Here is a 27,000-nt window from a genome sequence, read left to right as displayed (position 1 = left end):
GATAACTTTCACTTTGGATGTCTGTGTTTGGATGTTTGGGTCTAGTTATGCCAATGTCTAGTGACGTCTAAAACGGCAGAAAATTTATAGAAACCAATATAAACATAGAAATTTGACAGATTATAGAACAGCTGTATTTGAAGTTTACAGTTGTCATTGCATTAAAGTTGTAAAAGTTATAAAGCATCGTAATATTTTTGGTGTTTGAATAAAGTTTTTTTTTGAAAGCAGAGTAACAATAGTATCAATTAATGTATTTTATCTACTCTATGTCCAGTGGCGACGCGTGACTTTTTCTAAAGTGTTACCAAAACCAGATGCAAAAAATCTTATTTAAAAAAATGAAGATATGGCTAAATGTATATACATATAGCTTCAATAATATCATTTTGTATATCACTTGAAACTCTCGAAAAAACAGTTAATGTTTCTAGATGTTGGCAAAATTTTTGATCTTTTTTGGCAATTAATGTTAACAATTCCCTGTAATTGCCTCGAATGTCAGAGCCGTCGCCCTCAAAATGACCACGAAACGCTAATTCTTGTTCGGCCAAAAAACATACGGTACATATCTATTCTAAGTGAGCTAAGGATATACGAGTACCTATCTATTTTTTTAACAAACTCATTATGTTTAGCAATATTTGCTTGAAATGCTTGGTTAAGAGAACTTTTGATTTTTGTTTTGCCAAACTGAATCAAATTGGGTATACATCTTACATGTAGGTAACGGAGAAATTTCATGTCTCTTTTTTAAAACTCTAAAACTATTTAAATCGTGAACCTGGTCCACCCATTTTTCTGTAAAAACCAGAAGACATGGCCAACAATACGGTCTATTTTTCTTGCAACCACATAACCAATGATTTTCACTGTACCAACTAAATTTAAAATATCGAGCTAATTTTTTAAATTCCTTTTTTAAATTGTTTAAAATAGGTCTTTCATTTTCAATAATCTCATTTTATTTTTCAATCAGAATTACTTTCCAAGTAGTTGATCGATTACGCAGCGACACTCATCCATGGTGAACTACACGCACACTTTTTATTATATGTACTGTTAGCAAATTTAAATCTGGTAACAGCCCTACTGATATACACAGCGCGCTTACGCCCATCGCTCCTTCAAAATTTTCACACTAGCCGGTCCCGAGCCGCCCGAGCGACAGCGAGATAACCATTCATTTTCACCACAAATGAGACTAGTAACAGAATATAATAAAGTGCAACTGAGTCACACAAACTCGCCAATATTTTCGTGTGTCTGGCTATTTACTGAATTAGGTACTATTAACACATAATATAATAATATATTTCTATTGGTAAAAATAAAATAAAATAATAAATGGAATTATTCATCGTCATAAAATACATATTTATTTGCAAGATTTTTAACTGTTACCAATGGCAACAGTGGTTACATGGACGCTTCGCCAGTGTCTATCTCATATTATGTATAAGTTTTTAGTTTGTGAAAACTGTCATTATAGATAGCAGTGCGTGAAGGGTTTAAAGTGTGTGTGAAGTAACAATGTATTTTAAATGGGATTTACTTTTTCACACTGTTTTTGACACACTTTCGTAATAAAATATCCTTAACTTTCGCGTTGTCATGGTGATGACATAATGAGCAATAAATTACAACAAAAATTTTGATAGTTTTGTGGTTTGAAATAAATTAGAATTTTTAAATGTCAAAGTTCTAAAAATTGTATAATAGAAATGAATTCCAGTGACGAAGAGTTACAGTTTGTTTATTTGTTTATCGTAGATAAAATATTGTATGAAACTGTGCGTGAAGTACTTTTTGCGAACTTCGCGGTGTATAGCACTCGCTCCGTTGTCGCTCGTGCTCTAAACACCGCGTGCGTTCGCAAAAAGCATACTTCACTAACTGTTTCATAATAGTTATTTATGAAACAGTTCGTGAAGTATGCTTTTTGCGAACGCACGCGATTTTTGCTATACATCGCGTAAGTTCGCAAAAAGTACTTCACGGACAGTTTCATAGAATATTTTATCTACGATAAACAAATAAAAAAACTTTAACTCTTCGTCAATGGAATTCATTTCTATTCTACAATTTTTAGAACTTTGACATTTAAAAACCCTAACTACTTTCAAACCACAACACTGTCAAAAATTTTGTTGTAAGTCATTGCTCATATTGTCATCACCATGACAACGCGAAAGTTAAGAATATTTGATTATAATGAAAGTGTGCCAAAAAACCCATTGAAAATGTGCGAAAAAGTAAATCCCATTTAAAATACATTGTTATTTACTTCACGCACACTTTAAACCCTTCACGCAGTGCTATCTATAATGACAGTTTTCACAAACTAAAAACTTATACATAATATGACATAGAGTAGATAAATAACTATTTTGTATGGAAAAACAATTATTTTGAATCGTTTCATGACAGTCACATGACATGACAGATATAAAAGTCACAGGTGAGAACGGGTCGGATTAGCCCACGCCTAGAAATTAGGTTCACGTGTGTCTACTAGCGTGTCGCTTACCGTATATTAAACAGTAAATATGTAAAGTTTAAAGTAGTGTTAAAAATATAAATTATATGTAAACAAAACATCTCTGAAACCTTCATAAACTACACACGATAAGAGAATTATTAGTATATAGTTTTTAAATATTACCATCACCATATTCAAAGTTGACGTTAAATAATTTAACAACGGTAGATCACGCGACTTTGACAATGTAGCACATTTTCTAGTAATGACTGACATCAACGAGTGCTCTCAAGTAGAAAATTTTTTAATAAACAAATAATTTGCCACAGATTATGGCATGGCAATGACGAATGTTTGCTTCAACATCAGACTTAAAAAATATTATATTTAAAATAAAATGTCTTTATCATAATTTAATTATGTCTTAGTTTCCTTTTAAAATAAAATTAATTCTGCTTTGAAGGATTTTAACGAAGTTATCATACAGTATGTTTCAGAAAAAGTTAACACTGTCACTAGAATAGATAAAAAACTGCAAAATAATTAGGGGTTGTTTAGTAAAAAATTTTTGTAACGAAATCCGTTTTCAAGATACCGATAGTTAAAGAAAAGAAAATTTTACACATTTTTTACGATTTTGGTGGATTTTAAGAGACAGTTGAAATTTTTTTCAATTTAGAAATCATTTTTGAATTCCTCGTTCAATTTGTGACAAAAAATCTATCTTCCCTTTTTTTCATACGACGGCGACGCGCCGTTTTCGCGCAAAAATTAAATATCTTAACGCTTCCAAATTCCAAACTATTCTAATTCTTTTTCTTCTCGTTGTCCTAAGAGCGTCGGACTTTGGTATCACCTATCCATCTTTTATCCATTTCTTCCACGCCTTCCGGTCGACTATTATAATTAAGTTTCTATATTGAATGTTCTTCAACATGGTAGGGGAGCAAAGTATGCTAAATGTGCAGTCACTCGAGCGTTATGGGGACCTATTGGGTTGTGAATAGTAGGTCTTAAAACCAAAAAAAGTTAAGTAAAGTTTTCCATTTTAGTGGGCGCTTGCCATTATTTAATTTAATTTTCCATTTCCAACAATCGTTTTTTCCGATTATAACGCCATCTATCCATAATTCGAAAAAATGTTTCGAAAAAAAGTTACTTATTTTTACGTAAGGAATACAAATCTGCAATAAAAAATGGGGGCTCCTATTTAAGATTTTAAAGTATTAGTGCCGTTCGATAAATTTTTCAAAAATATTGAATAAGTGTATTTTACAGTTTTTCGATCTGGTGTTCATTTCGCGAAATATTAAAATATTAAATTTACCCCCACCCGTCTCCGTAGGAAGCCGTGTTTGGCATCATTCGATAGATTTTTAAAAAATATTGATCATATATTTTTTAGTTTTTCGATATGTCATTCATTTCGCGAAATATTCGCTTTTTTCTTGTGAAACTTTGGGACTCACCCATTTCCTTACGCCCAGATCAAATCGTCAGATTTTTGAAATATACACTCTTTTGCATGTACTTAACTTACCTTATCTTAATCTGACAATTTCGAGTTCGATTTCTTTTTTCGGGTCCCCCTTAACGAACTCCCCTGTGTTAAGAGCCAATATATGGTATAGGTACAACTGCAGGGTATCAGGTTCCTCCCCATATGATAATCTGACGCGCTCGAGTAACTGCAAAAATCCCCGCTTGGGCTTCCCTACCAACACCCTGTACCTTGAGAACGGATGGCGTTACAAAAATTTTTTTCTAAGCAAATCCAATTATTTTTCAGTCTTTTATTTACCTATTCTAGAGACGGTGTTACCTTTTTCTGAAACACCCTGTATATAGTAGACACTTGTTTTACTAATTTTCCAACTGGTAAAGAAAAATTTCATCAATATGCACGTGTAATATGGAAGAGCTAAGGCCGTTGTTCCATCCCTGAACAAGTTGCAATAAAAAATCGGCATTTCTAAGATGTTAGAAATATTTAATCAATTTCTAATTATTACAAACCGATTCTTGGGGCATATAGGCGTGTCAGAAAATTTATGACCTCAATTCTATATACTTCTACTTCATTATTTTCAGCATGTATCTACCCATTTCTGGACATAGCCTTCTTTTATTTCTTTACACTGATTTCTATACTGCGTGATTCGTATCTCTACTGTTTACCTGCTATTTCCCTTATGTCGCCTATCCACCTCTATGATGGCGTCCTCCACTTCTCTTTGTGGTTTTTGGTCCCATTCTGTGATTTTCTTAGTTCACTTTCGATGGCCTGCCCAGCGCCATTTCACGCAAGTCAATGGGAGCAAGAATAGGATATTACCTCCGAATTCTATCCTAATGCGTGGATTTTAATGAAAATTTGGGCCTAGCATCTACTTATCTCCTAATTCAAAGACTACCCTATGCCGATGTGTGCTTTTATCTTGGGGTGGTTCCCACCCCTTCTTAGGGGTGGACACTTTTTTGGTTAAAATTACCGCGGAATTCGCTAGAGAACCTTATTCTAAGCAAAAACTGTTCTATATTTTTTTTTTGAAAACTCGATACTTTTTGAGTTATTCGTGGTTGAAAATTGGCCATTTTCATTGAAACATAATATCTTTTCGAACGGTTTTTTTGCGAATACCTTAAAAACTATGCATCTAACTAAAAAAACTAAAAATAAACATTTTTGTAAGTTATAAAAAAACAAAGAGACGCTTGCCTTCATAAATCTTCTAGTTATAATACAAAAAGACTTATGGCAGGTGAAAATAGTTTATTTTTTGGTACATTCTCAAATTGGTGTATTCAACTTGAAATAACAGAGAAATGGTCGATTTTAAGTGTATAATGCTACTAATACCTTTTGTAGTGCTTGAAAAGGCCTTTAAAATGAGCTATATTAAAGGTCCATTACGTTAAAACTAAGTGAGCTATGCTGCAAACAAAATTGATAACTAATGTATTTTAAGAAAAAATGAGAAGTAATTTTAACCCCCATCCACCAAAACGTAAATGCATCGTTTTCCTTCCAGAATACCTTTTATTATAGTGTTATTTCTATGTTCAAAAAGTTGGACGGGTTTAAAATGAATGGATAAAAAAAAAAGATCAAATTATAGAGCGCATTTCTAATTTTCTTAAAAATCTTCCTTTTTCTTCATGTAACTTGAAAATGGTAAGAGATGCTGTAATGAAAAATAAGAAGAAAATTTTAATCTGAAAAAGCCCTACATTTTTGTGTGGGGTGGTTTTTTCGTATCTCTTATATTTTTCGAGTTACATGGAGGAAAAGAAAGATTTTTAAGAAAATTTAAAAATTCGCTCTATAATTTGATCTTATTTTTTTCAAAAACTATTCATTTTAATCCAGTCCAACTTTTTAAACATAAAAATAACACTATAATAAAAATTATTGTAGAAGGAAAACGATGTATTTAAATTCTGATGGATGAGGGGTTAAATATACTGCTCATTTCTTCTTAAAAATACATTAGTCATCAAATTTATTGCAGAATATATCGCTTAGTTTGAACGTAATCGACATTTAGTATTGCTTATTTTAAAGGTCTTTTCAAGCACTACAAAAGTTATTAGTATCATTATACACCTAAAATCGATAGTTTCTCTGTTATTTCACGTTGAATACACCGATTTGAGCATGCAGCAAAAAAACAAACTCTTCTTACCTACCATATCCCTCTTTGTATTTTAACTAGAAGATTTATGAAGGAAAGAATCTCTTTGTTTTTTTATAACCTACAGAAATATTTTATATAGTTTTTTTCTTAGATGCATAGTTTTTAAGGTATTCTCAAAAATCCGTCCGAAAAAGTGTCATTTTTCAATGAAAATAGCCAATTTTCAACCACGAATAACTCAAAAAGTATTGAGTTTTCAAAAAATAATTATAGAACAGTTTTTGCTTAAAATTAGGTTCTCTAGGCTCTTCCGTGGCTATTTTAACCAAAACATTCTTCACCCCCGAGAAGGGGTGGGAACCACCCCCAAGATAAAAGCGCACATCGACATAGGGTAGACTTTGTTTCTTGAGCTATTCCCTACTTACTGTGAACATATCAAGTAAATCGATGTAGTAGGACGGAATTCGGAGCCAAATACCCTCATTGACTGCCCTATCTACCTTTTTCTTTTACAATAGCTGGAACTTTTGTTCTTCTTCGAATTTTCTCGTTTCTAATTCCATCTCCCAGGAAGACATCCTTTACTGTTCAATCTGATCATGGATGAAATAATAAAAAAAAAATGAGAACTAAATGGGAGAAAAACAACTTAAAATAATCTCCTATGCAGACATTGCAAAACTAATCTCTCAAAGTGAAGATAACTTACAAAGTATGCTGCACCAATTTAATATAACCGCCAGAAAAAATTAGCAGGTTAATTTTTCCAAAAAAGACAACATGCATAGTTATAACAGCAAATCCAATAAGAAGTAAATAAGAGCTGGAGGGTCAGATAATAGAACAAGTGATGGAGTTTAAATATCTAGACATCACACTTTTATTTGTCTTTTTTTGGGAAAATTAACCTGCTAAATTTTTCTGGTGGTTATATTAAATTGGTGCAGCATACTTTGAAAGTTATCTTCACTTTGAGAGATTAGTATTGCATTGTCTGCATAGGAGATTATTTTAAATTGTTTTTCTCCCATTTAGTTCTCACTTTTTTTTATTATTTCATCAATGATCAGGTTGAACAGTAAAGGATGTCTTCTTGGGAGATAAAATTCTGAACGAGAAAATTCGAATAGGAACAAAAGTTCCAGCTATTGTAAAAGAAAAAGGTAGAGTGAAATGGGCAGGTCATCAAAAGTTAACTAAGAAAATCACAGAATGGGACCAAAAACCACAAAGAGAAGTGGAGGACGCATTCAAGAGAGGTGGAGGACATCATCCAGCCATCTTCTTCTGGGTCTTCCTCTAAACCTGGTCCATAGACATGTCCAGTTAGTTATCCTTCTCAACATATCTAATTGTGGGCGTCTCTGTATATGTCCTATCCATTCTAAGCTAAGAGATTTTATGTACCTGACTAAATCTTCTCTCTTTAATTCTTCTTTAATTTCGGCATTTGTTTTCATTCTCATTTCTCCCTCTCTTGTTACATTGTGGCCAAGTATTATTCTCAATATTTTTCTTTCAAATTAAATTGTTTATTATATTTTTTTTTCAGAAAAGACTTTGTTGCTGGCAAGATCTGTTAGCGAACGATTGATTCAAAGGCTGATGTGTGGTGCTGGAATGTTAGATCCTCGGTTTTCTTCCAAATATTTAATTTCCAACAGTCAACATAAATCAGTAAGTATAGTTCAGTAAGGCAAAACCACTATTTTATAATCTATATAAATAAAAATGAATGTTTGTATGTATGTATGTATGTTCCGTATAGACTCGCAAACTATGCATTTGATCGTATAATGACCTTAATCAAAATTGTTGTGCATGAACCCGGGATGGTTTCTGAAGTGGTACGGTCTACCTAAGTCAAAAGGGGGCTTGCCCCCCCGAAATTTTTTTAAATTTTTTTGGCCAAATTTTTTTTCTTAATTTTATACGATGTAGAACCAAAATATACATACAATCCTAAATTTTCACTTTTTATCTTCAACCGTTATTTTTTAATAGCCATTTAAATATTTAACATCTATATATATAAAATTCTCTTTCTCAGTATTTGTGCCATACTCCTCCGAAACTACTTGACCGATTTTTATGAAATTTGCTATCCAACGGTATATAAATCGTCTCTCTAGCTCAATTAGTTTCCGAGATAACAAAACGAGCCCGTAGGACAACACGAGAGCACGAGAGACGACATTAAGCACACGAGAAGAACGAGCGAAAATTGAAATCCGTGAAATTATGAAGTTTTTAATTTTTCGATTACTATTTTTAATGTACAAAAAATATTTCAAAATTTTGCCGAAGGACCATGTCTCTGGTATAATAATCAAAATTTTGACAGATGCTTTTGATGGAGGCGCATCTCTGGATAATAATCAAAATTTTGGCGAAGGCGTGTATCTCTGCTACAATAATAATTTTTCCCCAAAAAACTAGCGCAAGAACACTTCGCTCTCTGTCTCAATAGGTCCGTCCGTCAGTTTACTCTTTTTAATGCTTTTAAAATTTTACCAAAATACAGAAGCATAAAATCAAAGGCTATTGTTGATCAAATTTTTTTCTATAAAATATTTTGTAGAACACCTACGTTTTTTAGAGTTTATACAATTATTACAGAGAAAAGCAACTGCCGAAAGGCCACATTTACTCAAAGTCAATTGCTCGAATAAAAAAGAAAATTGTGTATCTAAAATATTTATTCACAATAGTGCAAAATATAGACATAAGAAAGATAGTATAATAGAACAAATTATATGATATTCCACGTATATAATCGTATATTAATTTATGCTGAAAACATATTTATTATAAATCTTAAATATGTTTGAGCTTTGGAAATATAAGAAAAATAACGGCAGATATTTATTTCCGCTCTAGAACAAGAACAAAGTTTAAATGATCTAAAAATTGAACAGTGTGGTCCTTCTCAGAGGCATTTTTCAGTATGTCACAAGTGACCGCAAAAAAGGTAAGTCCGTGGTAATACACATTTATAACATTTATTATAATCTGACATTTAAGTTAATTGTGACAGTTGTCAGAATCGTAATCAGCCAAATATGAAAAGGGTATTGCAGTTTAACCCTTTAATTTGCAATTTGGTATAAAAATAAATCAATTGTGTTTATTGCATTTATAAAATGGTATTTTCTTTGATTTGTATAGTCTTATAAATTGTACAGATTATAGTCGTATATATAATTCGTAAATCATTTTTTGTTCGATTATAGCGCCATCTATCAACAATTAGAATAAATGTTATAACAAACTGTGATCACGGACGTACCATTTTTTCTGTCACTTCCAACTTAATGCGTTAGAAAGAAATCGAAAAACTGTGATGCACTGAAAGATGCCTCTGAGAACGAGTATCCATAAAGGTACAATTCCGAAAGTGGCTGTAGACTGCAGACCGCAAACCGCAGACTGCAGCGACACTGTCGTCTGCGGTTAGACCAATTCCGAGCAGAACTGCACTGCATCTACATAATAGCGACAACAGCATTGCACGATAGGAATTTATAATAGTATAATATTAAAAGTCGTATAAGTCATAAGTAGGATGTCAGACTCAATGAACAACGATGAATTAATGTTATATCTTTTGATGGAAGAAGATGACGACGATCTTTTACTTTTGCATTATAAAGTCAACTAGGTCTCTATTCAAAAATAGACAATTTGAAGGAAGTCAACTAGGTGTCTATTCAAAAATAGACAATTTGAAGGAAGCTTGCGTCTTAAATAACTGAATATTTTGCTACAAAATTAATTAATTGCTCTTCTTCTTCATTTGAAAAACTCATTTTCAAAAGAAATTCATTTCTTTTCACGTTTCAGTCAATTTAGAAACAGCAAAAATACGTGTTGTCGCTCTGCGGTCGGCGACACTACTGGTTCTGGTGCAGTCCTGCGGTCTGCGGTGGCGACGTTCTGCGTGCGGCGGCGACAGTGCCGCTCTACTCGACATCAAGCTCATAAGAAACCATATGAACCAATAGGTCTGTCGCTGCGGTCTGCGGTCTGCGGTTTGCAGTTTGCGGTTTGCGGTCTTGTTCGGAATCGTACCTTTAGTGGCAAACAACCTCAAAATGGTCATATGAGATATAGAGATAGTGGTGATAGGTTATTGCGTTTAATAAACAATTACATATTATGAACCACAAATTAATATCTGTGATTATATACGTGGAATATCACATAATTTGTCCTATTAAATGTACCTCTCTTATATACCTACAAATTTTGCATTATTGTGAATAAATATTTGGACATATAATTTTCTTTTTTATTCGAGCAATTTGTATTTCGATCAATTTTTATATCGAGCAATTCATTTTCGAGCAGTTGATTTTGAGTTATTGATCTCTAGCAATTGCGTTCGACCAATTGATCTAGAATTAAAATTATGACACATTATCTAATTATGACACATTATCTAAGGTGCAACAAAGTTCACCGGCTCAGCTAGTTAGTGTATAAAATAATAAAAAATGAATATGAAGATATAAATAATAATAGTCTTCCTTTTATACCGTTAACGCGGCATTGGGATTATAGCAGAGTAGTCCACTATAAGGAAAAGGAAAAGGAAATTTCAATACCTCGGACATGTGATGAGAGGCGAAAGATATAACATCTTGAGACTCATAATTCAAGGAAAAATAGAGGGTAGGAGAACCGTAGGAAGGAGACGCGTTTCCTGGTTGAAGAACCTGAGTGAATGGTTTGGTTGCAGCTCAAGGCAACTGTTCAGAGCAGCTGTCTCGAAGGTCAAAATAGCCTTGATGATTGCCAACCTTCGTCGCGGAGATGGCATTTAAGAAGAAGAAATCTGCTATCTCTTGGGCCCACGCTATACAAGGAAGGTGACAGTGCCAGTCCTACGATTAAACCACCTATTATTACCCCTGGTTTTACCCAAGGTACTCATTCTATTCAGGATGAGTCGACCTGGGGCTTGTAGATATTTTAAAAATATCTAGATGTTCTCAACCACGACGCTGGGATTCAATCCCCGGCCTTGTACGTGGAAGTCAGATATCCTATCGCCTGAGCTATCCGATCCACCTAATATGAAGATATAACTCAGAAATTACGAGGACGATATATACATATGAAGATTTATTAGATTTTAGGCAGGTATCAGAAAGTGAAAAAGATCAAACAAGTTTAGAAAATAAGTTAAATCGAATAAATGACTTCATAACTAATATAATATACATAGTATATTATGCTTTGATTTAAAGTTATGACTGATTTCATGTTGACGTGTTTCCTAATTTTCCTTTATATGATGAAATAATATACAGTCGGAAAAATGAAAGAATACCCATGAACGAACATATAAAACACCCTGTATGTTTCTGTCACCGTGCCACAAAGAAAATTGTCCAGTGCAAGTACATGTAACAATAATTATTACATGTACTTGTGCTGGCCAATTTTTTGTGTGACACAGTGGCAGGAAAATACAGCGTGTTTTATATGTTCGTTCATGGGTATTCTTTCGTTTTTCCGACTATATTTAAAAATAAAAACATTACTGGGCGCTATTTTTTAACTGGAACGTCTGGGGTAGGTCAATACAAAAGGCGTACAATCTCGTTGGTATCGGAATGTTTACTGCGCCATGTTTTTCTATTAAAATTTTAGCAAAAGTGCGAATTTTCTCTTTAATGAAATTTTCCAAATTAAAAAATATTTATTAATAGACAAGTTATTGCAAATTAAACCCGAAAGTAAGCATTTTTCAATTGTTGATAATTATTAAAATAAACAATAACAATATTTAAAACACATTTCACAATCTGAGTTTTTATGTAGTTATAGGGCAGTCAATGAGAGCAAGAACAGGTTATTACCTCCGAATTATATCCTACGGCATGTATTTTAATGAAATTTTAGGAATAGCCTGAAAATATTCCTTATTCAAAGTCTACCCTATGCCGATGTGTGCTTTTGTCTTTGGGGCGGTTCCCACCCCTTCTCGGGGGTGGAAATTTTTTTGGTTAAACAACTACTGAAGTTGCTAGAGAACCCAATTCTAAGCAAAAACTGCTCTATAATTTTTTTCGAAAACTCAATACTTTTTGAGTTATTCGTGGTTGAAAATTGGCCATTTTCATTGAAATATAACACCTTTTCAAACGGTTTTTTGCGAATACGTTAAAAACAATGCATCTAACTAAAAAAATTATATAAAACATTTTTGTAGCTCATAAAACAAAGAGATTCGTTCCTTCTTCAATCTTCTAGTTATAACACAAACAGAGATATGGCAGGTAAAAAGAGTTTGTTTTTTTTGGTGCATGCTCAAAGCAGTGCATTCAACTTGAAATAACAGAGAAACGGTCGATTTTATGTATATAATGCTACCAATACCTTTTATTGTGCTTGAAAAGTCCTTTCAAATAAGCAATATTAAATGTCGATTACATTCAAACTAAGCGAGATATGCTGCAAAAAATTGATGACTAACGAATTTTAAGAAAAAAATTGAGAAGTATATTTAACCCCTCACCCACAAGAATTTAATTGCGTCGTTTTCCTTCCACAATACATTTTACTACAGTATCATTTTTATGTTCAAAAAGTTGAGCGGGTTTAATATGAACGGTTTTTGAAAAAAATAAGATCAAATTATAGAGCGCATATTTAAATTTTCTTAAATAGTTATTTTTCTAACAAGTGCAGAAAGTCATTCTTTTCCGCACGCGACTGCAGTTTGCTGAACGACGCGAAGCGGGAGTTCGGCAAGCAGTCGAATGCGGAAAAGAGACTTTCTGCAAGAGTTAGGAACAATATTTTTTCTAAGGGTCTTTAAAAAATTACCAAATCTTAATCAATTAATTTAATTAATATGAAAATACATGCACAAATTAAGTCTTTGACAAGGTTGTCAAAACCAAACTTTCAATATAATTAGTTAGCCTGACGACGATCTTGGTTTCCATGACGACGATTCAAAACGACTGTTATTGTCTACCGATTTGACTTTCGAATATTATGTCAAAATAATTTTATTTCATCGAATTGTCGCATTAATTTCATTAAAACAGGAACACAATAAGATATATTTGAAATAAATTAGTAAATAATATCTAAATATTAGTTTATTGCATGTATTATAATTACTTTAAGGCAATATTAACATATCTAAATTAACACATGTGCGGAAAAGTAAAAACCGCGTGCGGAAAAGTAACACGCGTGCGGAAAAGTAACACGCGTGCGGAAAAGGTAAACTTTCTAAACTAAAATGCGTGCGCGAAAGTAGACATTTTTGCACGCTCGTAGAAAAAATCTTTTTTTCTCCATGTAACTTGAAAATGATAAGAGATACTGTTATAAAAAATAAAATCAAAATGTTTATCTAGAAGAAACCTTCATTTTTGTATGGCATATTTTTTTGGCATCTCTTATCATTTTCGAGTTATATGGAGAAAAAGGAAGATTTTTAAGGAAATTTAAAAATGCGCTCAATAATTTGATCTTATTTTTTTCAAAAACCATTCATTTTAAACCCGCCCAACTTTTTGAACATAAAAATAACACTATAGTAAAATGTATTGTAGAAGGAAAACGATGCATTTAAATTCTTAAAGATGAAGGGTTAAATATACTTCTCATTTTTTTCTTAAAATACGTTAGTCATCAACTTTTTTACAGTTTATCTCGCATAGTTTGAATGTAATCGACATTTAATATTGCTTATTTTAAAGGTTTTTTTCAAGCACAACAAAAGTTATTGGTAGCATTATACACCTAAAATCGACCGTTTCTCTGTTATTTCAAGTTAAATACACTGATTTGAGCATGCACCAAGAAAACAAGTTTTTTTCACTTACCATATCTCTTTTTGTGTTATAACTAGAAGACTCATAAAGGAAAGAATCTCTTTGTTATTTTATAAGATGCAAAAATGTTTTATACAGTTTTTTAGATGCATAGTTTTTAAGGTATTCCCAAAAAACCGTTTGAAAAGGTGTTATGTTTCAATGAAAATGGCCAATTTTCAACCAGGAACAACTCAAAGAGTATTGAGTTTTCGAAAAAAAAAATTATAGAACAGTTTTTGCTTAGTATTAGCTTCCCTAGCAACTTCCGTAGTTATTTAAGCAAAAAATCTTCCACCCCCGAGGAGGGGTGGGAACTGCCCTCAAGACAAAAACACACATCGGCATAGGGTAGACTTTGTTTCTTGGGCTATTCCCTACTTACTGTGAACATATCAAGTAAATCGATGTAGTAGGACGGAATTCGGAGCCAAATACCCTCAGTGACTGCCCTATCTACCTTTTTCTTTTACAATAGCTGGACCTTTTGTTCTTCTTCGAATTTTCGACGTTGAAAGTCTGTTTACAAACGTTCCCTTAGATGAAACCATCAACATAATAATAAATTCACTTTTTCCAAGTTCCAATTCAAGCTTTTTAGGAATGAAGCAGTCAAAATTTAAAGATCTACTGACATTAGCTGCCAAAGAATGTCTATTCAGTTTTGACGGAAAAGTGTATAGACAAATAGATGGCGTTGCAATGGGCTCTCCTTTAGGACCAGTTTTCGCGAACACTTTTCTATGTCACCATGAGAAAACATGGTTAGCTGACTGTCCAATTGATTTTAAGCCACTTCTTTATAGACGATACGTGGATGATATTTTTCTCATCTTCAAACATACCGATCACATTCAACATTTTTTAGATTATCTCAACCAGAAACACCACAATATGAAATTTACTAGTGAAATTGAAATCAATGGAAATCTGCCCTTCTTAGGAATTAACATATTCAGATCACCTTCAGGTTTTTCCACTTCAATATACAGAAAACCAACCTTCACCGGCCTGTATATAAACGCAGATAGCTTCATTCCCAACAAATACAAAACAAGTTTAATCAATATACTTGTCCACCGCGCTTTCACTATCTGTTCAACCTGGCAATTCCTACATGAAGAATTAGAAAACATAAAGATGATCTTAAGTAAAAATGGTTTTTCGTTGAACTTCTTAGAAAGATACATCAGACGTTTTTTCAATAACAAATTCCAACCAAACAACAAAGTAGAAAAAATCAAAGAAAAGATCTATATCAAACTTCCATATACTGGTTACCACAGCTTACAAATCCGACGCAACATCCGTAGAATAATTAAAAAAGCATTTCCCTCTATAGAATTAAGATTTGCTTTCACGACTTTGGAAAGGATAGGATCTCGTTTCCATGTGAAAGACATGATTCCTAGTGATCTCGCATCTAACATTATATACCAATTCAAATGTAGTAGCTGTGCAGCTACGTACGTCGGGAAGACTCGACGTCACTTTAATGTCAGATGTTGCGAACACTTAGGTATCACTCCTCACTTAGGAAGACGATCAAGAACAGTTCCAAATTCAGCAGTATTCCAACATATGACTTATTCTGACCACCCTATTAGTCGTAAGGACTTCTCAATCATTGGTCATGCAAGTTCTCCAACAGAACTCAGCATCAAGGAGGCATTATCCATATTTCTTTTGAAGCCACCCTTAAACACGCAACAAGACATGGCGTGTTTGAAATTATTAACTTAACCCAATGATTGTCAATGTCATTTTTTACGTTTTCATTAATTATGTTTGTTCCTTTAAAATTATTTAAAAGCATCCGCTCAAGAAGCTTATTATTCTGACGATGATTAAAGTAATAATTGAAACGTCACCATGAATTTTAATTTAGTTATGGGTTTTATCTTTAAGTTTATTATTTTTATCAATATGATTGGTCTAAAATCACTTAAATAAAATGTGGCTACTTACTGAGTTACAGGGTGTTTTATTTACAAATTTAAAAATTATTTTTACCAAGTACTTTCAAACTATTTGACATATCCTTATCATACTTGGCAGAAAGTGTGGGTACTATACAGTCTACTAAATTGTGATAAATAAAAGTTTCTAGCTACCACCAGAGGCGTACGACAGGGGCCAGTTAATGGTTGACCCTTCCCAAATTCTACGCCACTGAGGGAATTACTATTTTAGCGAAATTGTTCGATTCTCCAATACTTTCTATGTGAATAATATACTCTTTACTGGTAACGATTAAGTCATTAGTTTTCGAGATATTGGTCGTTAAAAATAAAACGGCATAGTTATTTTGATTCATTCATTCATTCATTTTAAATTTCCAATATCTCTCAAACTGATGACTTTATCGATACCAATAAAGTTATTTACATACAAAGTATTGGAGAATCGAAAAATTTCGCTACAATAGTAATTCACTCAGTGGCGTAGAATTTGGGAAGGGTCAATCATTCTCTATCCCCTGTCGTACGCCTTTGGCACTAGCTAGAAACGTTTATTAATCACAATTTAATAGGGTGTATAATAGCCACACTTTCTGCCAAGTATGATAACGATACGTCAAATAGTTTTAAAGTATTTGGTAACAATAATTTTTAAATTTTTAAATAAAACACCCTGTAACTCAGTAAGTAGCCACATTTTATTTAAGAGATTTTAGTTAAATCTTAATATTTTTAGGTCTAGAATCTACAACTCAGAGATTCGACATTCTTAATAAAATTTAACCCTAAAAGGGCCCGTAGTAATATAACTCAAAGAAAAAAAAAGAAGAAGAAAAATAACCAAAAAATTTTGTTAATTAGTAAAAAATTCCCAGGAACCCAATTATGGAAACGGCATTTCAAAATACTTAATCCCCGCGACGTTATTAAAAAAACAAATTATAAACAAATTTGAATAATTTTCAAATGCCATTTTAGTGGGGAGTTTAACTGAAATTTTAATTTACCAATACATTTATCGAAAATATACATAAAAATAAAAATAATGAGATCTTAAGCAGGTGAATATTTCTTTGGTAACAACCGCGTTTTTGCAATTGAAAATATAGTAACATTTAATAAACAAATTCAATATCTCAAAAAATATTAAATATTTTTCGACCAATTTTTTTTCCTTAATACTGGTAACATAGCGCAACTTAGTCTGTAAAATAAGATATTTTATATTGCTTATTTAAAACGCTAAAAATAATTTTTTGCAAATTTGTTTTTAAAGTTTTATGTATAAATATTTAAATAAATAGGGGGTTAAATTTAATTTAGTAAGTCTTATGTGAAAAATTTACCCTTCAACTTTGCGGAAAAAATCCTATAGACCTTCATTAGTAACTGAATGACCTCAGCAGTTAAAAAAGTATTTTTTTTGCAAAAATGACCCCTTTTTAATTATTTAAACAATGATCCCCTTGCATGATTTGGATACTTTCTTGAAAATAACTTTTGTACCCACCTAAACTTTGATATAAAATTTGTTTTAACCTGTACGAATTTACATATTGACTTTTTTTTATTTTATTAGGCTATATTTGTTTATCCCATTTTTAAATGGCTCTGTTCTGTAGATGTTTTGTCAATACTTAGCAGGATTTTTTGATCTCATTCTCTTTCCAAGGTTACAGATTTTCATGTTTTTAAAACCTATATTAATGTTTAACTGTTTACTTACAAATAATTGAAACACAATGAACTACCCTTTTTTGCATCATAAACAATTAATTACATGCACCGTTTTTACCTTTAAAGAAAAACGAAACACATCACCTGAAAGGTTATGAAAAATCACATCTTTACAAAAAAAGTTTTTTTTTTATTTAATTAAATTTTTTTTAATTCATAGCGCAATTATTGTTTATAAGCATTTACGCCTAAGCACTTAAAAACAAAAAAAATATTTTATATTTTTAGAACCATCTGTCAAATAAATTGGACTATATTATAAGATTGGATACCTTATCGTTACCAACTTTATATGAAGCAGACAACAATCCAAAATACTCTATAACAGAATCAGAGTCAGACTACCCAGCTGGATATGCAAGGATTAAGCTACACACATCCACTTTTAAGATATGGGGTGATTTTACAAATTCTCAGGGATATCTAAGAAGGTAAAACATAGTTTTTTATGTGGAGATTAAAGTCATATTATCTAACCTAAGGTTATTAGATAGGGGAGTGCATATAGATTTTCACTTCGGAAAAAATCAAACAAGATAGAACTTTTTGTAATTTCATTAAGAAATGTTTAATAAACAACATATCAAAAACTTCTACTCGAGAAGTGGGTGCTTCAGTTTTCATTAAACAAATGAACTACGAAATTATATGTTTTTTAAATAACTCCGATTATTTCATTCATAGGAGATTCTGACCAATAGAAAGCTACAGACATGCAAATTAAGGTGATAATTTTTGATAATCTCCCGTCGTTAAGCATATTACGTCAGATGCCCTTCGTTGCTACGAAAAAATACATTCAGTGACATTAATGACAAATGTTTTAAAAATTATAAAAGTGATGACTTTCAACCGTCAAATACATATTTATAACAACTGTGTGTTTAATTTCACTAATTGGTACTTACATATATAAATTACAATAAAATGTTGGGTTTGAACAGTTTTATTCATGAAATAATCGCAACAAATTGCACTCGAACTCTAAAATTAATATAGAATTTTTGCCCTCGTGACACTTTGACATAATTTCACTCGCCTTTGGCTCGTGAAATTAAAACTGCCAAAGTGACACTCGGGAAAAATTCAATAATTTTAGAGCTCTTGTGCAATTACTACTGAAAATATAAATTTTAGAAAGAAACTGACTTGACCATTAAAAAATTCAGAAAATTTTACAAAAAAACCTTATTTAAAAATTTGTCTAATATTAAATCTGTATCTTCTATAATTTTTTATTTATAACGCTAACGTCACGCTTCTCACAAACATTGGCGCACTGTAAACTAGTGTACGGCAAAGTGCACGGTTGAGTTATTTTAATGAAATTCTTTAACTAATGGATCAAATGAAATTTTACAAATTGAACGTGAAAGAAGAATAATTAAGCTATCTTATGGTTATAATAAAAAGAAATAAAATGTATGGGCGGTGCATAAGTACGGTGTGGGCGGAAAGTGAGCCTTACATGAATTTTGTTTAAACATGATTTAAAAATTTGTAACTAATACAATTTTCCTTACAAAACTCTAAATTTTCAACAACTTACCTTTCAAGCATCTTACTAAATGATGTTTGATTAAAAAAAATCTCAAAAATTTAATTCAAATGATATGACGTCTCAAAAAATGTAATTTTTGCAATCTTCGTAGTTTTATAGAATTACCACAACTTTAAGACGGTATTACTCAAGTTTGAACAGATCTATTACAGTTTTACAAGTGCTTTTTTAAATATTAGGATGTAATCTTTAAAATGCACTAAATTATTTTACTTTAGAAATAAAATATACTATTTCTTTTTGAGAAAATTAAGAAAGATAAGAAAAATGTAATACAAAAACCGAAAATTATTAAAGAATACCAGCTAAAAAATGTTTATACAAAGTGATCAAAACTTTTTTCTGTAAAACTTATCTAAAATACATTTAATAATAAGCTTCAACAATAATAAATGTTCAGCAAAAAAATTTTTTTTAGCTCTTATACAGTATGTCTGCGTAACTTGGAACCTATTGATAACTTTTTTATTATCAGTTTTACGAAAAAAAGTTATTCTTTATAAAATACTCTGCATCGTATATAATCTAAGATGCAATCATCAAATATCAAATTTAATTAACTTTATACGAGGTATGTCAAAAAATACTCAAGAGTAAAGTACCTTTATATTTCACAATATCGAAAATTGTTATTAAGAAAAGTTGTTTGGAATTAAAAAATTTGTTTTAGTGTTCAATTACATCCTTCTAATTAAAATATTGTGAATAATAAAGGCACTTAACTCTTAAGAAAAATTCATATTTTTTACATACCTCGTATAAAATTAAAAAAGTTTGATATCTGATGGATGTATCCTATATTTTAGACCAGGGAAAGCATTTTATAAAGAATAACCTTTTTTCGTAAAAGTGATAATAAAATAGTTATCATAATTGTAATAAAATGATGAGTATCCGTAATTTGAGAAAAAATTGAAATTTTTTTTTTCGATGAGAATGATGTAATTGTATATTTAAACATAGTTTTTAATTTCAAACAACTTTTCATAATATAATTTTTTGATATTCTTGAATATAAAGAACTTTATTCTTTAACGAAATTCATATTTCTGACATAACTCGTATAAAATTGATAAAATTTGATATCTGATGATGGAGTTTTAGATTTTTGACTATTCAGAGCATTTTATGAAGAATAACTTTTTTCGTAAAATTGATAATAAAAAAGTTTTCCATGTGGTTCCTAGCTACGCAGACATACTGTATAAGAGCTTCTGTATAAGAATTTTCAAATTGGCAATGCCATATTTGGATTCAGCATAATCAAAAACAAAATAGAAACATATTTGATCAAAGTAAAATGATGAATTTAACGATATTTTTATAATTATTTATACAAAACAATTGTTAATGTTGTTCTGAAGCTATTTCCTTGTGGCATTTTTATAATTACGTATTTTTTATGGGAAATAAGCCACAATTTTATTAAAAGATGAATTTATTAACGTTTCGAAGCCCAAATCGGGTTTCGTTGTCAAAATACAAAATACTATTGATTTTGTGTTTTAATACAAAATAATCAATAGTATTTTGTATTTTGACAACGAAACCCGATTTGGGCTTCGAAACGTTAATAAATTCATCTTTTAATAAAATTGTGGCTTATTTCCCATAAAAAATACGTAATTAAAACAATTGTTATTGTTTAAACAATTAATAAACAATTTTTACTTTAACAAGTATATAAACTAACTAAAAAGTTTTAGGAAAATATAAGCTTGTTTGAGTTTTTCCGAAACAATGCATATTTTCGTTCTAATTGCACTCCCCTAAGAGACATTAACGTAATTTATTAATAAATTTTGTGTAACATACTTTGTGTGTGTGTGAGATCCTGGCATCAGACAAAATCTATTTGCCACAAAACATGTAAATTCTTAATTACATTAAATGATTTCATATTGTCTATTTCTTAACTATATCGCTATTTTTGAATTTCTGATAAAATTAGGTAATGATGGAATCTAGTACCGCTTTATCTGAGGAAGAAAGGAGAGCTGTAATATTTAGTGGCAATGGACACTCGTGATGAATTAGTTCTTGATACAGAATTGAAGAAGATTGAGAGTTCAGAGAACATTCTAGAAATATATGATTTAGATCACCAATGGATATATTGTCACAACTACAGACAGGGGAGTTAAGTATTCCAATTTTATATAAGTGAGATGGAAAGCGAGCATGGTTCAATTTTAAACGAGTCAATACTAACATGTGTGCTCTATTATAATTAAAGGTGAAATGAGGAATGTTTTTTTGGAAGTGTAGGGTGAATTCTGAAATAATGGTTTGTAGATTTACTTGCAATGCTTTTGTAAGCAGTTTCCCATTTCCTTGTGATATTAGGTTTGAGAGCATTATTCAAATCTTTTAAATTAAATACTTTGTCAATATGGTGGCAACTGTGACTACTTTTTGCGGCTATATCCGCAATTTCATTACCTTCGACTCCGCAATGTCCTTTCGTCCAAATAAACGAAACAGTTACATTATTTTGTTTAAGATCCATAATTAATTTTTTAATGTTCAAAATTAAGGCATTTCGGAATTGGTTTATTGGGTGACCGCTAATAGCTTGTAATGCTGATTTTGAGTCTGAAATTATTGCCACATTCGTGCATGTTTGAGTTGCACACCATTTTAGTGCCTTTTCAATAGCAAAGGACTCGGCGGTAAAAATGGAACAATAATTTGAGATTCTGTACTTTTCAATATGATTTATGTTTGAAACAAAAAATGCCGAACCTGTATTTAGCTCCGTTTTTGACCCATCTGTATATATTTTAGTTAAGTTCGACCCGAGACCATTCACAATGGATTTTATCATGGCTTGGTTTAAGATATTACAATCTGAATACCGAGGGAATATGGTGATAGGTTTGTCAATTATAGAATCGAAACTGTGTGCATACAATGGTATTTTATTAAGTTTAACAATATCATTTTGAAATAAGTTTGTATCAATAAATGCATCTGCCAAAGGAGGAGAGTTTTTCTTTTTCCAATAATGATTTGTCAAATTCTCAATTACAAGAAAGTTATTTTTGCGATCAAATCACTGTTGTAACATCCATATTTTAATAGACTTTTATTTGCTAAAAACTGTCTTCGAAAACTAAGAGGAAGTTCTTGAGACTCTGCCAGAATGGCATGATTTGGTGAAGATGCCATGGCTCCCAAACATATTTTCAGAACTCTATATTGTATTCGATCAAGAGTAAGTTGGTTCGTATTGGAGGTAGAACCATAGAGAGTACACCCATAATCCAAAATCGAGCGAATATAAGACTTGTAGAACATTAAGGAAATTTGTTGATCCGCGCCCCAGCTCTGTTTGGAGAGGAAGCGCAGAAGATTAATTCCCTTTTCACATCTTTGTTTGACATATTTAATGTGACTGGTCCATAGAAGTTTACTATCTATAATTATACCTAAATATTTATATTCTTTTACGATAGGAATAGTGTATTTACCTATAGAGAAATTATCGACTAACTGATATCTGTGCCTTGTGAAACACATCACAGCTGTCTTTTCTGGTGAAACACTAAAACCCATATCGTCGAACCAGTTTTGTAACCTGTCAAAAGTACGTCTTAAGCCTATCATGCAGCGATCGTAGGCATTATGGGTGGCATAAATGCATAAATCGTCCGCGTATTGAATAATTTGTATGTGATCGCTCATTAAATCATGCAAGTCTGCAGTGTATAAGTTAAACAAAAGGGGACTTAAAATAGAGCCTTGTGGAAGCCCGTTGTAAAGTACTCTTGGACCATGTAAAACGTTATGACTATCTCGCAAAAATATTTTTCTATTAGCAAACAAATTTAAAATATTTATAGAGACTCTTTTATTGATACCAAACGTTACCATTTTTGAATATAATATTTCCAAATTTACCACATCATAAGCCCCTTTAAGGTCCACAAAAAGACACAACATGTAATTATTTTTTGATAGACACAATTGAGCATCTGTAACTAAATGGGAGATTGCATCAATTGTACCTATACTTCTACGAAATCCATACTGATTTTTTGGTAAAATTGATCTGTTTTCGACAAAATGTTCGAGTCTAAATTTTATAAGCCTTTCGAAAGTTTTTGTAATACACGATAAAAATGAAATAGGTCGGTAGGACGAAGGTAAGTCAGGTGGTTTCTTAGGTTTCGCTAGAAGACACACAATTATATTTTTAAGACTATCTGAATACTTTTGTTTCAACCACCAATCATTAAAAATTTCTAATAGAAAAAGTTTACCACTTTCAGGCAATTTATTTATTATCGTATAAGTGAACCCGTCAAGTCCAGGTGCAGTATTTTTTGATTTTTTTAAGGCTAATTCTAATTCCGAAAAGCTAAAATTTTTTGAAAGGGTGTCTAAGTCTTGATGGAAGTGAAATTGATTAATGTTGTCGTTAAAAATTGGACCTGCAGCAGATGAAGGAGCCAATGTATCAAGAACTTTTTGAATAAGGCTTTCGTCTAATTGTGGTTTTCTTTTTTGATGGTGTTTATTGCAAATAGATCTTACAGTGTTCCATATCTCAGTCAGAGGAGTTTTTTTATTTAGTTTATTCAAAAACATTTTCCAACTGTTTTTTTGTTTAAGTTTAAACGTACGTTTGACATTAGCAGAAATGTTTTGATATTGTAGATAATTGATAAAATTACCTTGTTTTTTAAACTCGCTGAGAGCTTCTTTTCGTTTTTTAAGAATCGCAGAACATTCCTCATCCCACCAATAAGGTCTTGGTACAGAAGGTGTGAAAGATTTCTTAATAGGCATAGATTTCGATGCTGCGATTGTGATTGCATTGAGGAAAAATTCGATTTTGTCTACATAATTTGAATTCCTATCTAAATTATTGAGCTCACTAATTTCTAATTCAAAAATATTTCCAAAAACAGACCAGTCAGCACGAGAGTCATTCCATTTTGTTGATGGGTTGATGACAAAGGAGGAGGGATTGATTTGAATTTTTATATTGATTGGGTAGTGATCTGAACCTAATGAATCTGAATCTACTGACCAAGCTATACGGTCGGCTAAGAAGGGAGATGTTAGAGTTCAGTCAACGGCTGAATGATTACTAGTTGGGGATATTTTTGTTGGTGTTCCGTCATTTAATGTAATTATTTCACAATAATCCATGTCCTCCACTAATATTCTACCATTTCTGTCGTCTGCAATTGGCCCCCACATGCCGTGGTGAGCATTAAAATCTCCCAGAAAAATAGTTTTTGCAATATTAAACTGAAGGAATAGGTTGATCCAGTCATTTATTTCTATTCTAACATCTGATGATCTATAGATTGATACTAATGAGAGATTAATTTTGTTCAAAAAAACTGCGCATGCTTCTATACTGTCATCGAAATTATTATTAATTTCGGATTCTTGGTAATCTATTCCCTGTCTGATGAAAATACCTACGCCACCGTAACCATCTTCACGACATTTATTGATAAAGTTATATCCTTTAAGTCTAAAATGATGACCGGATGTGAGCCATATTTCTGATAGAACTATTATATCTGTATGGTAGTTGTTAATATGATGCATAAGACTGCCTTTGTTACTATAAATGGATCTACAATTCCATTGTAATATGGTTAGTTTTTATGTAATATTTTTAATAGCCATTTTCACTATCTGTGAGAATGGATTCTAAATTATCTTCATTATTATCGAATATTGTAATGATATTGTCCCTGATCTTATTTAATTCAAATTTTCCTTGATTATTAATTATATTTGTAATTAATGAATATATATGTCAGATAAGTTTATCTCGACAAAACATGAAATTATTCTGTTGTGGAGCGGGTGTATATGGGGGAAGAGAAATTTGTCTTTTTTGATGGAAATTTTCTAAATCTGAATTACTAGTGCTTGGAGTCTGAGAAGAAGTCTCAGTTCTTCGCCTTTTAATTGTTTTTGATTCTAATGCGGTTGAATTTGATTTTGGTTTATTTAAAGGAGCATAATAAATTGTTTTGTTTGCTGGTGCTAAATCGGGAAAGTTTTCAAGATTATTTAATATATCAAACCTATTGTTGGTATTAATTTTGGCATAAGCTGGATTGTTAATCGATAATTCAGCATCCTTAAAACTTTTATTTTCGAAAGCCATTACTTTTTTATGTCTTGTTGTTTTTTATACATTGGGCAGTCTCTTGAAATTGAAGGATGATCAGAAGATTTACAGCGAACGCACATTTGCAACTCGGAATTACATTCAGCGGAAGAATGCTCATTTGCACATCGAGAACAACGTGATTTGCCTTTACATTGAACGATATTGTGACCGTAACGTAAACATTTTACACATTGAACAACGGGATGGATGTATGGTTCTACAGGAAAATTAACCATATTTATATTAATAAAGGACGGAATTTTATTACCTTTAAAATTTATTACTACCAATTGTCTATTGACAAATTCTTCTTTTTTGGTTTCAGCGTTTATAATTTTTCGTTTCATTCTTCTCACTTCCGCCACTGGAACTATGGAATTAATTGCTTTTTTCAAGTATTCTTCAGTAAAAAAGGTATCAACGCCGCGTATTATGCCTCGTTTATGCGTGAAAATTTTTGGAATATAAGCCATCAACTTATTTTTTGTTAATATTTCGTGATTAATTAATAAATTAGCGATTTTGTATGTTCTAAAAATTACCTTAACACGTTTTAAACCTACAGAATGAATATCAATAACATCATTTCTAAATTCAATTACTTGTTGTAAATAAAAGCCAATTCTGACAGGAAAAAGACGACCAAGATTCTTATCGGTATGTTCCAAAAATACCTGATAAGGACCTGCATCCGTCGGTTGATATTTATTATCAAAGTCATATTTTTCGAAATTTGAGGATACTGTATCCATTGAAGAAACATTAATTTGACTATCATTATTATTCATTTGATTATTATTATTTAAATTAACCGAGGGCGGGCCAGGACCGCCCCCGTTACCTGACATTTTCTGTAAAACAAAGCTGTCTTCTAGTTTTCCACAAAGTACCACAAAACAGAAACTATTGATAACACTCTGCACGTGGAAACAAGGCCGGAATGTACCAAAACACTGCCAAAATTAATAATTCTTTGGGACGAACTCCAAAAAACGAACACGACTTTGGTAACATACTTTATGTAACATATTTTTACTTTTGAAGTAACCAAACATGTATTTTTCAGTTTTTAGATCTGATGATCATTTCGCGAAACATCGCGGGGTTTCTATTTAAAATTTAAAATTATCGCTCACCCTCCTCCGTTGGGGGTCGTGTTTGGTATTATTCGATAGATTTTTGAAAAATATTGTACACGTATTTTTCAGTTTTTCGATTTAGTATTAATTTCGCAAAATATTCGTTTTTTTTGTGAAACTTTGAGATTCGACCATTTCCTTACGCTCCTTTCAAATCGTCAGACTTTTGAAATAACACCATTATTCATATACTTAACTTACCTTGTCTTAATCTGACGTTTTAAAGTTTTATAATGATAGATTTTTTTTACGGACTGCCGCAACGCCCGCCTCTGTATTAAGAGTCCATATATGGTAGGAGTACATTTACATGGTACAAGGTTTCTTTCCATATAATTTTCTGATGGCTCGAATAACGCACAAAATCCCCGCTTGGGATCCCCTACCATAATGTAAGAGTGTGTTTGAAACAATATTTGGAGCCATCATTTAGAAAATTAGCAGTCACTATATTCTCTAAGTGTCTTACCGGTTTTAACTTTTGGAGGTT

At 31.6% G+C, this 27,000-nt stretch overlaps 1 protein-coding gene across 2 annotated transcripts in view; it reads left to right on the top strand.

Moving 5' to 3' along the window:
* The window catches only part of LOC114349380 (uncharacterized), a 98,936-nt gene that overhangs the window by 10,994 nt on the left and 60,942 nt on the right, over nt 1-27,000 (top strand). For both annotated transcript variants that reach the window (XM_050657055.1, XM_050657060.1), the window contains exons 2-3: nt 7,676-7,800; nt 17,891-18,093. In XM_050657055.1, the coding sequence (XP_050513012.1) occupies nt 7,676-7,800; nt 17,891-18,093 (328 nt within the window). The remainder of the gene's footprint in view (nt 1-7,675; nt 7,801-17,890; nt 18,094-27,000) is intronic.

This window comes from Diabrotica virgifera, chromosome 1, assembly GCF_917563875.1.
Source record: "Diabrotica virgifera virgifera chromosome 1, PGI_DIABVI_V3a".
NCBI lineage: Eukaryota > Metazoa > Arthropoda > Insecta > Coleoptera > Chrysomelidae > Diabrotica > Diabrotica virgifera.
Note: the sequence above shows the minus strand (reverse complement) of the source record. Positions and strands in the feature narration are given on the sequence as shown.